Source organism: Trypanosoma brucei, chromosome 10, assembly GCF_000210295.1.
Source record: "Trypanosoma brucei gambiense DAL972 chromosome 10, complete sequence".
In the NCBI taxonomy this organism is placed as follows: Eukaryota; Euglenozoa; class Kinetoplastea; order Trypanosomatida; family Trypanosomatidae; genus Trypanosoma; species Trypanosoma brucei.
The window spans coordinates 2,592,699-2,604,743 of record NC_026743.1 but is presented as its reverse complement, the minus strand read 5'-3'; the positions used below and the strand labels follow the sequence as shown (position 1 = coordinate 2,604,743).

The window sequence follows — 12,045 nt, the reverse complement described above, 5'->3', positions numbered from 1 at the left end:
TTTCAAAGCCGCTGCGGTTCCGCACAGAAAATTTAGCACAGCATAAACAAATGCAGGCCCAACACTATCATCTGTGGGAACGCTGCAGGGAGTTTGTGAGAGTGGCTTGCGCAGGCCGTGACAGCTCACACGGCCTGGCGCACATGGAAAAGGTTACTGAGAGCGCTATACTGATACTGTGCATGCAGAACCAAGTAGCAGCAACAGATATGCATACAACTCTCTCCAGGGTCATCCTCGTGGCTATGCTGCACGACGTAGCAGATCACAAATACGACTCCGACGGTACGTTAAGGCACCGTGTTGAGGCGTTTATTAAAGAGGAACGAAACGCAACCATTGAAACGGCTCAGTCACATGCCTACGCGCTGCAAACCATAGAGGCAGTGTCCTTCTCTGCAGAAAAACAACGTGGCAAACGTTGGTTTACCTCGGTGCTTCCAACCGAATGGCTGCGTGTTCGTGATATTGTTAGTGATGCGGACAAACTTGAGGCGATCGGGTACGCTGGACTACTTAGGTGCTTGGAGTATACCTCGCACCTTTTATTGCCGCGGGGGAAGACAACGGAAGGGGAACAACATATGAAGGAGGGAGGTGAGGGTCGACCACATTGGAGTCGCGAGTTTGAGCGTCAGTGCCTGCAAAATGTGAGGGAACATTTTGAGGAAAAATTAAACCTTCTTCCCACCGAGTACATAGTAACAGAGCCGGGAAGGTTTTTGGCGCTACCTCGGCGGGCCGAGATGGTGGAGGCACTACATCAGTGGGAAGAAAATGGTCTTCCACCTTTATCGTGAAAAATAAAGTTCCGTGTTCCTTCGTCTCGGAAGGTCGTGAGCCTCATATACCTCTCCCGCAAACAGGCACGTATATATAAAGCGTGAAAACTGGCATGCAGCATTGATCGAACATTTGTAAAACACACGATGAATCTGCTTTTTCTGCATTCTCTTTCTTAATGATTTTGGGTGCGTATTACATATTTAGAAGGAGCACTTTTGTGTTGCGTAAAACGTGGCTCTAGCCACATGCTGTAAGGCCAAGGAAACGCCTTTTTCGTCCGACGACTGGCAATAAGGCTACTCAGAGGCGTGCAGAAGTGCCGTCCATAAAATACTTGTTCTGAGAGAAAAAAAGGTGTAAAAAAGCGGGAGGAAAATTAACTTTTACCGTGACATTAACAGGGTCAAAAGACAGCAGCAGCGATGAATGTTGCAGAGTTGCTGAAAAACAGAGTGGAGGAAGTGGCAGCTTTTTCCACGTTACTCTTCCGAAAAAGGCCACGTGATGATGGCGTCGATAGCAGAGGAGGTGCTGACGTTGATGATACAGGAGAGCAGGGAAGCAGCTGTGGCCTTCCTAAGCGCCCGGTAGTTCCTCTTCATCGCCGACCATCGTCCTCAAACGTGCCACTGTGCAACATGAAGCGGCATATGCACGACAGAATGCGGCATGCTTCTCGTGATCCCCGGCGGCAAAGCACAAGGGAAGCTATCATGCTCAGTGCATGCACTAAAAAGCCCAAGAAACGGTTATTCACGTATTCACAATGGTGTTCACTGTTGAGAAGAAGGCGAAGAGTGGCTTTGAGGCGTCGCCCCACTACTCGTCGGCGGTTGTTGCGCCGTATTTTTGCGTTACGGTATGGTAAGTATCAGAAACCACTCTGCAACTGCGCGATGCCTAATCATGGAACCATTCTCACAGGCGCTTTCCCCGGTAGAACTTCGATTTTATGGCTACCATCCCATTGGTACATGCGCCGGCGGTTTCATTACTGTGTGGAAAAGGCAAAGGTCTCCCCCTGTCCAAACCCAGAACCCGATCTGGCCATTGTAGGTGGAGGCAGCGGTAGAGGTACGCCTTCCTGCACCGTCACACTGAGAATCGCCGTGCCCCTTAAATGTCAGAGGAAGCAACACCGAATATTACAGCGTTGGGTCGCGAGATTGCCCACTTTTGTTTCCTCACAGATGACTTCAAAGGTTGTGAGACAGCACAGGGGCAAGTTAACGGCTGTCCCACCACCCATGTGCTTCGTTGCTGAAAGGTCTCACATGTGCGTGTGGCGCATGCAGCAGCTGAACATGGAGAGGCGTTTTTCGCCAGAGGAGCTAATGAATCTACTAATAATGCGTACGAATGAAAACCCGCCGGCTATGGGTTACGCTAAAAGTTTTCGCCTTAGCAAAACAACCCCGGATCCCACCGGCGGAACATGGCAAACCAACGGCTGTAGTGTCTACTACGGTTACGTGTGGTCTGCCGCCGCCAAAGCCGCTGGTTACCCGTTCCCACAGGATGCTTGCACGGTACAATCAAACCCTGTAGTTGCTGTGACACTGGTGCTTGTGCGCGATGGAAAAGTGGGAAGAGGGGATACATACTACTTGATTGCGCCTTGTCCAGTGTATTTCGGCCCACAAGCGCGGCGACACCTCAGCTTCTGCCTCATTTCGCACTGGAATCCATGCCCGGCGGTGGGTTTTCTGAGTTCCATGTTAGAGGTCTGGTGTTGTGCTGGGGCAGCCGCACAGGAATGTGGTGAAAAGGCGGTTCTGCCCAGCCATTCATGGGTGCAGCAGCGAGTAGACAAGGCAATGATGAGATGGCACTCTGCAACAGCTGGGAAGAGCGAGAGTAGCGAGTTTTTGGAGGCTGAAAATTCAAATGTTTTTCTTTCAACTAAGTCATCATCCCTGACGCCAACAAAAAGGGCGTTAGGAGGCGTTAAGGTGTTTACTTTCCCATCGTTTCCACCATTTACGGACATTGTTGACTGTACCGGTTTTCCCATCCACCAATGTGTGGTGACAGTACTTGCGGTTTCTGTACGCCGCATTCGTAACGCTGACGCCCTTGGTAGTAGTAGGACGTGCAACACGTGGTCGTACCGCGCCTGCCACTTCCAGCTTTCGAGGCATTTGTTCACCAGTGTCGTGTCACCAGTTGCGGCCACGTGGAGGCAATGGTGTGACGATTCTGAAGAGGTTGCCGGGACCGTAGGGCTATGCAGGAGTAATGGTTACGCATACTCCGCACGGGCGATCGGCGAAGAGGAACGAGAAACTTTGCAACTACTCTCCGGGTGCTACGCGTTGTTCGGCAGGGAAAGTGCACGGAATGTCTGGCGCAATTCGGGGGTGGCACGTCTGTACCATTCGCCCTCCAATGCCCACCAACGTGTCCTTTTGAAATTTTCGGCAAGAGGGGGGCGGCAACATCAGGAAGTGGGAGGTGCACTTTTGCTTTTGAAACCGAAGGATCAGGAAGAGAGTGGTGCAACTCTGTGCGTCACCATTCCGGAGCTTACGCGCATCGGCACCATTGCTACAGCCCCATTTTTTTCTATGCGTTTTGGCTGTTGCCTTGCCTACGCGTGGGTTTGGGACCACGCTGGCTGGAAGGCTCTAATTTCTAATCATTGCAGGCGGACGGTGAGTGGCCCTAGAAGCAGTCAACGTGGGGATGTTGTGAATGAGGGCAGTGTGGAGGATCCCAACAGCAAAAATACTGAGTGTTGTTTCGTGTGCAGTAACAATGGTCTTCTTGCCTTACTACCGTATCTGCGAGAAGTTCCCACGTCATGCAAAGGAGGTCGGACAACAGTACCTGGCAAGACGAAGCGGGGAAAGGTAACCACTGCAATGAAGATGAAAAAATGGAAAGAAGTACAATCTAAATTATGCGACACTGATGTCTGCACTCCGGTTGATATTGTCAGACTCACTGCCAGAAGCTAACATGAAGGCGGGGTGTGTGGAGTTGGGCTAAAAAAAAACCGGTTGTCGAAAGAGCCCTTCACAAGCGTGAATTCGCGGCACTGGATTGGTGTGATGGTGCGTCTCTATCTAAATGGCACTAACTTTTTCACTTATAACCTCTACCGAGGTCGAAGGATGTCACAGGAAAATTAGGCACCACGGAACTGTGCGCGGTTGGAGGATCAAAACGGTGCTGTTTCTTTTGGTCGTACGTCGCTTTCTTTCCACGACAAAACCGGCTTTCGACTGGTGTTCCCCCCCCCCACCCCAGTCTGTCAACCGTTACCGTTAAGTGTTGGCTGGGGAGGTTGAACGGAAATCGCAATTCGGTACGTACATAGTTTCACATAAACTATGTCGCCGTCGCAGGTTCCTGTGACGTCTGCAAAGTCCCCCGGGTGCACAGTTGTACCAGGCTCACAAGGGTACATATTTCACAGATCACCCCAACGATCGGAAGTGAAAGACTGTGTTTGTGAGGCACTTACATGCTAGCGCGTCTCAGTTTGAGTTTGTACACACATTTTCTGCACCCCGTTTCTCTCCCCCAAAGGCAAGGGTGGTATGTACGTACCGAGTCGTGTTGTCGCCGTCAAGAGGCAGCGAACCCCGAGTCAACCGCTCCCAGCAGCGGTGTTCATTTTTAGGCGAGATTTCCGTGTGACTGACAACACCGGTCTGCTGCTGCTGATAGAACGGGCTGGCAAACAGTCGCTACCCGTCATTCCCCTGTTCTTTTTCAATCCAAGGCAGTGTGACCCCGATAAGAACCCTTATTTCGGTAAGGCTTGCTTTGAGTTCCTATGCCAATCACTGAAACATTTGGATACTGTTCAGCTTGGTGGACGTCTAGTTTGTCTTCGTGGTAGTGATTGTGACTGTCTCGAGGTGGTTCGTTCCTCTGGTTACGACATCAAACAGCTTGGTTTTAACCGCGATATTACGCCTTTTGCACGTAAACGTGATCTTCAGCTCGAAGAATGGTGTGTTAAACGGGGTGTACGGTGTGTCACCAGCAACATGGATTATACACTACTCCCCCCGGATGTAGTAACTAACAAGAATGGAAAACCGTACCGTGTCTTCAGTCCTTTTTATCGTGCCGTTCTACAGGAGCACTTCAGCGATATACAAGCGCCAAATCCTAAGGCCACCACCATCGGTGATATTTTTACCGGTTCCCATGTAAAGGAAGATGTCAAAGCTACTGTAGATCAAGCAAGGAGGAGCGCCATGGCCGCGGATGAGTTCTCTTCACTGGTTGACTACGTTGATTTAGCAGCCCTTCCCCAAACCTTTCCCGAACTGGTGGATAGGGGCGGAAGAAGCGAAGGGTTGCTACGGTTGGCAAGCGTTGCATCGGCAAAAAATTATTCTGCCATACGAGACGACATTCCGGGGGACAAAACGACACATTTAAGTCCGCATTTAAAATTTGGTACCATCTCTATCCGTGAGGCCATGCAGGTTGCATTGCTACACTTGGGGAAGGAGCATGCATTTACTAGGCAACTCATTTGGCGCGAGTTCTATTCGATGTTACTCTATCACAACCCGCGTCTGGCATTGGGGCAACTAAAGATGGACGTTGCCCTTCAGGGTGAGCGACAATGTCGTGCGACGCTTGCCAATGAGCCGTTTCTGGAGAAGTACTCTAATTTCCAGTGGGAGTGGAATGACGCAGAATTTACCGCGTTCAAGTCCGGAGCCACAGGATTCCCGCTTGTGGACGCTGCGGTACGCTGTTTGACGAAAACGGGTTGGTGTCACAACCGCTGCCGGATGTTAATTGCCAATTTTCTTGTGAAGGTTCTCTTTGTGGATTGGAGGGAAGGTGAGCGGTGGTACGCCACCGTCGCTGTGGACTACGATGTGGCTAATAACAGCGGCGGTTGGCTCTGGTCATCGGGCCAGGGTGCTGATGCACAGCCGTATTTTCGTTTCTTTAACCCGTTCCGCCAGTCCGCTCAGCACGATCCGCAGGCCGTGTTTATCAAACAATGGGTGCCAGAGCTCCGGAATGTGTCTGTGAGGACGATACACAAGTGGGATGTGTTTTGCAAGGAAGGGCGACCAGCGGACGAGGGCACATTAGGTACAGTGCAAGGAACTGTGAAGGAAAGCAACGGAATAAAAAAGGAAAAGACGGAGCTACCGCTTGGTGGCAGCATCGTTGGTGGATCGGCCTATCCCAGCCCCATTGTTGATCTGAAGCAGCGCACAAAGTGGATCGTCGAAAGGTACAAGAAACATGCAGCAGAGGTGATTTAGCTCGCCCACGTTTTTTTTTTTCGCCTTGTCGTAACGCGAGAACCCGCCCTTTGGAGCTGGTTTACGACAATTTCATCGCTTGTCACGGGTTCATTTTCTTCTGCTCCCCCTGAGGGGGAGAATAAACCGAAGGGGGAAAGAGTCCCACGTTTTTCACTGGATTACATAAAGTCCAAGTGAAAGGACTACCTTCGTACGTGACTAAGGTTTGCCTTCACTTGTTCATAGCTGCGTTTGATTAACGTATAGAGCCGTCGTGGTTGTCCCTGGTTCGGTTTGGTTTCCCCTCTGCTTACATATGAAAGAAAAACACGCACAAACACACAGTCACGCGCATATGCGGATGCGCGTGGGCGAATGTGTCTGAGTGTATCTTCTTCTTACCCTCGCCTTCAATAACAGAACCCCCACCCCCTCTGGGGTGCATAAGGTGGAATTGGAAAGAGGTAAGGACAGTGCAGTGCGGTACCTACCGAAGGAGCAAAAAAAAAAAAAAATAGGTAACTTAGCAGGAGGTAAAGGCTGCATGAGGGTTACTGGGAAATGTTTTGTGGGGGTGCCTGTTCCAAGGGGTTGTGGGTTGCTTCCAAGCCGATACGGGGGCTCTTTCTCTGTGGCTTTACGCCGGAAAGTCACATTTAGCGTGTTTGACAGGCATGGCGATCGCAAAGACGTGCTGCGGACCACGTCTCTTCGCTTAGCGTGCCTCGCTGTGCACACTCTCCCCCACGGGGTGCCAGCGGACAGGGCGGTCCGTTCAAGAGTGCCCAAAAGCCCTTGTGGTGATGCGGAGGAGCGGACTGATCCCGTATTCCCCTTTGTGGCACACAACCGCGTAGTTCCTCTGACGGAGCTAGCCAAGCTCCTCCCAGATGAGGTGATTGAGAGCCTTCCAAATGGTCTCAAGAGTCACTTGCAAGGGTTTCCGTCGCGGTATCGGCTCTCCTGCGGTGGTAACGGAATTTTATACGTTGAATTAATCCAAGAAGTAGGTGGTGAGGTAAGCGGAGGGACATCGTTTCGTCTCTTTCTTCCCTTAGAAGACATAATACAGAGTAGAACCGGAGCTGCAACATTTAGCGGACATTGTGCTGAAGGGGGAGGGCGGGCCAACAGCAATGAGAGCAGATCTATCGAGAGCATGGAACGAGTCTTGCAGGAGTGGCTCAAGCCAAATTCTGGAATACAGTTGTGGATGCTTGTAGCGGAATACACAGCACATAAACTAACTGAAAACACAACTTCCTGGAGTGGTGAGATGGTGGCTGGTGTAGAGCGGGCAACGGTGGATTGCAGTGAGGGGCAGCGACTTCATGCCTTTCGCTGGGCAGAGTTGAATGGCGAAACGGCAAAGGTCGCCCTTGAAGCGATACGCCCCGAATGTTGTGACGCCTCGCAACCCTCAGACTCTTCGCCGGATACACGGGTGAAAACTACATTGTTTCTATGTTTTACCTCCGCCGCTGCCTACAGCCGCATCGTGCTCCGTGCCATCCCAGACCCAGAAAATAAATTGGTGGAGGATTATAACCTCTACCGCCTGTGCCGCGTTCTACACACGGAAGCGTTTACAAAGCTGCCCGAGCTGGATGAGATAGCTGGGAAGTGGTTGACACAGCCACTGGCAGTTGTTCTCGCTATTGGTGGGGAAGAAAGCAAAGCAGGAGAAGTTGGGAATGCCGAAACAGCACAATCTATTCTCGACTTTGAGTACGACCCTATTGATTCATCCCGGATCGTCGGAGTGCGTTTCTGGCTCGATAAGGCCCGCTGCTTACCTGCCCTCTACCAAGAAAAAACATGCGAAGAGCTGAAAAAGGAACTGGAGGAGACGAACGAATGGGTACCGAAGAGCTTGCAAAAGCTTCCAAATCACAAACGAGTTCGCCTCATAGACAGGAAACGTCTGTTGCTGCGTTGCATAGCTCTGCACGAACTGGGGCCTTCCCCTTTTTGCCATCCTGACGTCCTTGCGTACTACGTGTTCGATCTTCTCCCCATAGACGGTACCCTTATTGTAACAGGTCACCTACCACAGCTCCTCCCGGAAAACATACGCCGCATAACCGACGCACGCTCTCGCACGTGGATTAGGAAATACCCACATTTGTTCCGTCTGGTGGAATGCCCCCCGGAATTGTGTGTCCAACGCATGGCCCCAGTCGCGCCAGAAGGGGACGAAGCAAGCGAGTGCGAGCAGAACATAAACATCACCAGCCATATCCCCGTTTCTGGCCAAGCGTCTGAGCACCACAAGCGACTCTTGACGGACCCAGAAGAGCAACTCCGATTCATGGTGTCTCTTGTAGCAGCGCGGTTGGCGGTTTGTAGATCCCGAAACCTGCTTCCTTCGCACCTGCCAAAATTTATCAGCAGCGAGCTACGGCGTGCAATTTTACGGCGAGGTTCTGGAGGTATTTTGGGGTATTTGCAGCAGCACCCGGAGGTTTTTATCCTCAAGCATGGTATTCATCCGCATGAGCCCGTTGTCTCCCTCACTCCTGAGTTTCATCCCAATCTGGAGGGGGCGAACGCAGGCGGGGACGATCCAGCAGCCAACACAGACAGTGAAGAAAACTAGTGACAGTGTTGATATCCAGTACGAGGTGGAGATTCGTTAACAATAAAAGCTGCCCACCTGCGTGCGAAGACACACACACCGAGTTCCATTCACACGGTGGCCGCATATATGTGTACACGTTCGTGTGCACACGTGTATAATTTCCCTACACTTTGTGACCCACGCGCCCACAACCACGCACCCCGGCTTGTGCTGCTGCTAAATTGGTCGCTCTCTCACCTACTACCTCCTCAGTAACAAGTGTAAGTAGACATACATCAGCCCCCGCAGTACAAGGCGTAGAAAATAGGAAAGAAAGAGTCGAGAAGGGGGTGGAAAGGGGGAAAATAGCAACAGCAGTAGCAATGTATAATAATTCCCCAGGCGAGGGGAGATCGCCTCAGGAGCAGGCCAAGGAGCAACCTACAACAACGCCGACGGTTGCAGAACCACTACTGGAGCAAGTCAGCACAGAGGTCGATAGCAAGCAATTGAAGATCCCTGTCAAACCCTCAAAGCCGGATTATCTCCCCCTCTCCTCTTTCCGGCGTCCGAAAGGACCGTCCGTGTACGCCGGCGCTGCAGCAGCAGATGATGTGGCTAAGGGGTTGTTGGTTAGTGATGCGATGCACGATATGACGTTTTATACAGAGGTGAGCAAGTCCCTTCCTGATGCCGGGCAACCTGTGTTAAACTCTGTTTTTTTTAGTCAACGACACATTGTTAATGACAGTCCTTCAATTGAGGAGGAAATCGCGCAAATTGACAGTAATATTAGACTATGGCGGTCTTCACGCCTACAGCAGGTGCTAACAAAATACGACCATGACAAAACACAGCATGAGTTAGACAAGGAGGTTTCTGCGAGGATTCGGAAAAAGGAAGAAAACGAACGCAACCGCACCCTACGCCGCATTGACCGCATGCTCGATACTCTCTTGCCAAAAGTGCAGGAGACTATTGACCGAATATCAAAGGAAAAATATGAACACATAAGTGCCAAAACGCGCGAAACGTTGGATATGAAAGACAAACAGCGCAGTGAAACTCACAGACAAGTTCTGAGGGATATGCACGCCAAACAGCGCCAACGGCTTGTTGAGAGGCAGTATCAGAAAAATATACAAGAAAGAATAGCACTTGACACAAAGCATTACTTCAGTTACATGGAAATCATGGTAGACCTGCGAAGGTCATACCTTCTACTGCAAGAGGCGTTTCATGAACTAAAGAAGGTAGTTGGCGTGGTTGAAGATGAAGGCAAATTACGCCAACGAATGGAAAAAAATGAACAAATCAACAGAGGTGACATCCTTCAAGAAATGGAGAGAAGGACGATATACCTCAAAGCTAAGGAGGCACGCATCAGCAGTGCCCAAAAGCCACTAACTGAAACAATTAGTAAAAAACAAACATGTAAAGAAGCAAATCAAAAAAGGCAATCACTGCCTCAAAACACCAAAATACTTGACCCGAAAAAAAGTTTTGCTCACGCTCATGAAACAGCCGAGCAGCAGCAGTGGCACCAACCACAACTAAAAAAACAGGACTCGACCACAAACCAAGATCCCCAAGAAGTTCAACTCCCAAAACAAAATAAACCACAAAAAGAAAAATTAAAAACAAACGATCATCAAGAAGAAATCACACAAGAAAACAAAAAAAAGGAGCGTGAACATACAGAGAAAATTGCATTCAAAAAGCTTGAACCTGAAGATCAAAAGGAGCTTGACATTGCGCAGCCTGAGGTGATTCAGACACTCGAGCCTGAAGATCAAAAGGAGCTTCACATTGCGCAGCCTGAGGTGATTCAGACACTTGAGCCTGAAGATCAAAAGGAGCTTGACATTGCGCAGCCTGAGGTGATTCAGACACTTGAGCCTGAAGATCAAAAGGAGCTTGAAATTGCGCAGCCTGAGGTGATTCAGACACTCGAGCCTGAAGATAAAAAGGAGCTTGACATTGCGCAGCCTGAGGTGATTCAGACACTCGAGCCTGAAGATCAAAAGGAGCTTGACATTGCGCAGCCTGAGGTGATTCAGACACTTGAACCTGAAGATCAAAAGGAGCTTGAAATTGCGCAGCCTGAGGTGATTCAGACACTCGAGCCTGAAGATCAAAAGGAGCTTGACATTGCGCAGCCTGAGGTGATTCAGACACTTGAGCCTGAAGATCAAAAGGAGCTTGACATTGCGCAGCCTGAGGTGATTCAGACACTCGAGCCTGAAGATCAAAAGGAGCTTCACATTGCGCAGCCTGAGGTGATTCAGACACTTGAGCCTGAAGATCAAAAGGAGCTTGAAATTGCGCAGCCTGAGGTGATTCAGACACTCGAGCCTGAAGATCAAAAGGAGCTTGACATTGCGCAGCCTGAGGTGATTCAGACACTTGAGCCTGAAGATCAAAAGGAGCTTGACATTGCGCAGCCTGAGGCAGCGGCACCTGAGGGTGACATAGCAGTGGAAGCACTTGAAGAGCCACAGCAAGCTCCTGCAGAAGCACAACCTGAGGCAGCGGCACCTGAGGGTGACATAGCAGTGGAAGCACTTGAAGAGCTTGAAGAACCACAGCAAGTTCCTGCAGAAGCACAACCTGAGGCAGCGGCACCTGAGGGTGATATAGCAGTGGAAGCACTTGAAGAGCTTGAAGAACCACAGCAAGCTCCTGCAGAAGCACAACCTGAGGCAGCGGCACCTGAGGGTGATATAGCAGTGGAAGCACTTGAAGAGCTTGAAGAACCACAGCAAGCTCCTGCAGAAGCACAACCTGAGGCAGCGGCACCTGAGGGTGATATAGCAGTGGAAGCACTTGAAGAGCTTGAAGAACCACAGCAAGCTCCTGCAGAAGCACAACCTGAGGCAGCGGCACCTGAGGGTGACATAGCAGTGGAAGCACTTGAAGAGCTTGAAGAGCCACAGCAAGTTCCTGCGGAAGCACAACCTGAGGCACAACCTGAGGGTGACATAGCAGTGGAAGCACTTGAAGAGCTTGAAGAGCCACAGCAAGTTCCTGCGGAAGCACAACCTGAGGCACAACCTGAGGGTGACATAGCAGTGGAAGCACTTGAAGAGCTTGAAGAACCACAGCAAGTTCCTGCGGAAGCACAACCTGAGGCACAACCTGAGGGTGACATAGTAGTGGAGGCACTTGAAGAGCTTGAAGAACCACAGCAAGTTCCTGCAGAAGCACAACCTGAGGCAGCGGCACCTGAGGGTGACATAGCAGTGGAAGCACTTGAAGAGCAAGAAGAAGAACCTCCAGAAGCTGCAGCAGAAGCACCAGCAGCTGAGGCTGCTGTAGCTGAGGAAGCATTTGAAGAACTTGAAGAACAAGAAGAAGCACCTGCAGAAGCTGCAGCAGAAGCACCAGCAGCTGCGGCTGCTGTAGATGTGGAAGCACTTGAAGAACTTGAAGAAGAACATGAAGAACCACCAGCTGCTGCAGCAG

The 12,045-nt window shown here is 50.7% G+C and overlaps 5 protein-coding genes across 5 annotated transcripts; all 5 read left to right on the top strand.

Moving 5' to 3' along the window:
• Positions 1–50: 50 nt before the first annotated feature.
• TbgDal_X13430 (hypothetical protein, conserved) lies at positions 51–800 on the top strand (the record flags this gene model as incomplete). The annotated part of the gene is made up of 1 exon (XM_011780208.1): positions 51–800. The coding sequence occupies one exon, from the start codon at positions 51–53 to the stop codon at positions 798–800; it is 750 nt and encodes a 249-aa protein (XP_011778510.1).
• Positions 801–1,208: 408 nt separating this feature from the next.
• TbgDal_X13420 (hypothetical protein, conserved) lies at positions 1,209–3,746 on the top strand (the record flags this gene model as incomplete). Its single annotated transcript, XM_011780207.1, has 1 exon — positions 1,209–3,746. The coding sequence occupies one exon, from the start codon at positions 1,209–1,211 to the stop codon at positions 3,744–3,746; it is 2,538 nt and encodes an 845-aa protein (XP_011778509.1).
• A 585-nt stretch (positions 3,747–4,331) lies between these two features.
• Positions 4,332–6,038, top strand: TbgDal_X13410 (DNA repair enzyme, putative; the record flags this gene model as incomplete). Its single annotated transcript, XM_011780206.1, has 1 exon — positions 4,332–6,038. One exon carries the CDS (start codon positions 4,332–4,334, stop codon positions 6,036–6,038), a length of 1,707 nt encoding a protein of 568 aa, XP_011778508.1.
• A 526-nt stretch (positions 6,039–6,564) lies between these two features.
• TbgDal_X13400 (hypothetical protein, conserved) lies at positions 6,565–8,619 on the top strand (the record flags this gene model as incomplete). Its single annotated transcript, XM_011780205.1, has 1 exon — positions 6,565–8,619. The coding sequence occupies one exon, from the start codon at positions 6,565–6,567 to the stop codon at positions 8,617–8,619; it is 2,055 nt and encodes a 684-aa protein (XP_011778507.1).
• A 344-nt stretch (positions 8,620–8,963) lies between these two features.
• TbgDal_X13390 (hypothetical protein, conserved, (fragment)) lies at positions 8,964–12,044 on the top strand (the record flags this gene model as incomplete). The annotated part of the gene is made up of 1 exon (XM_011780204.1): positions 8,964–12,044. A coding segment is annotated over one exon (3,081 nt), but the record flags the coding sequence as incomplete, so codon positions are not given.
• Position 12,045: the final 1 nt, after the last annotated feature.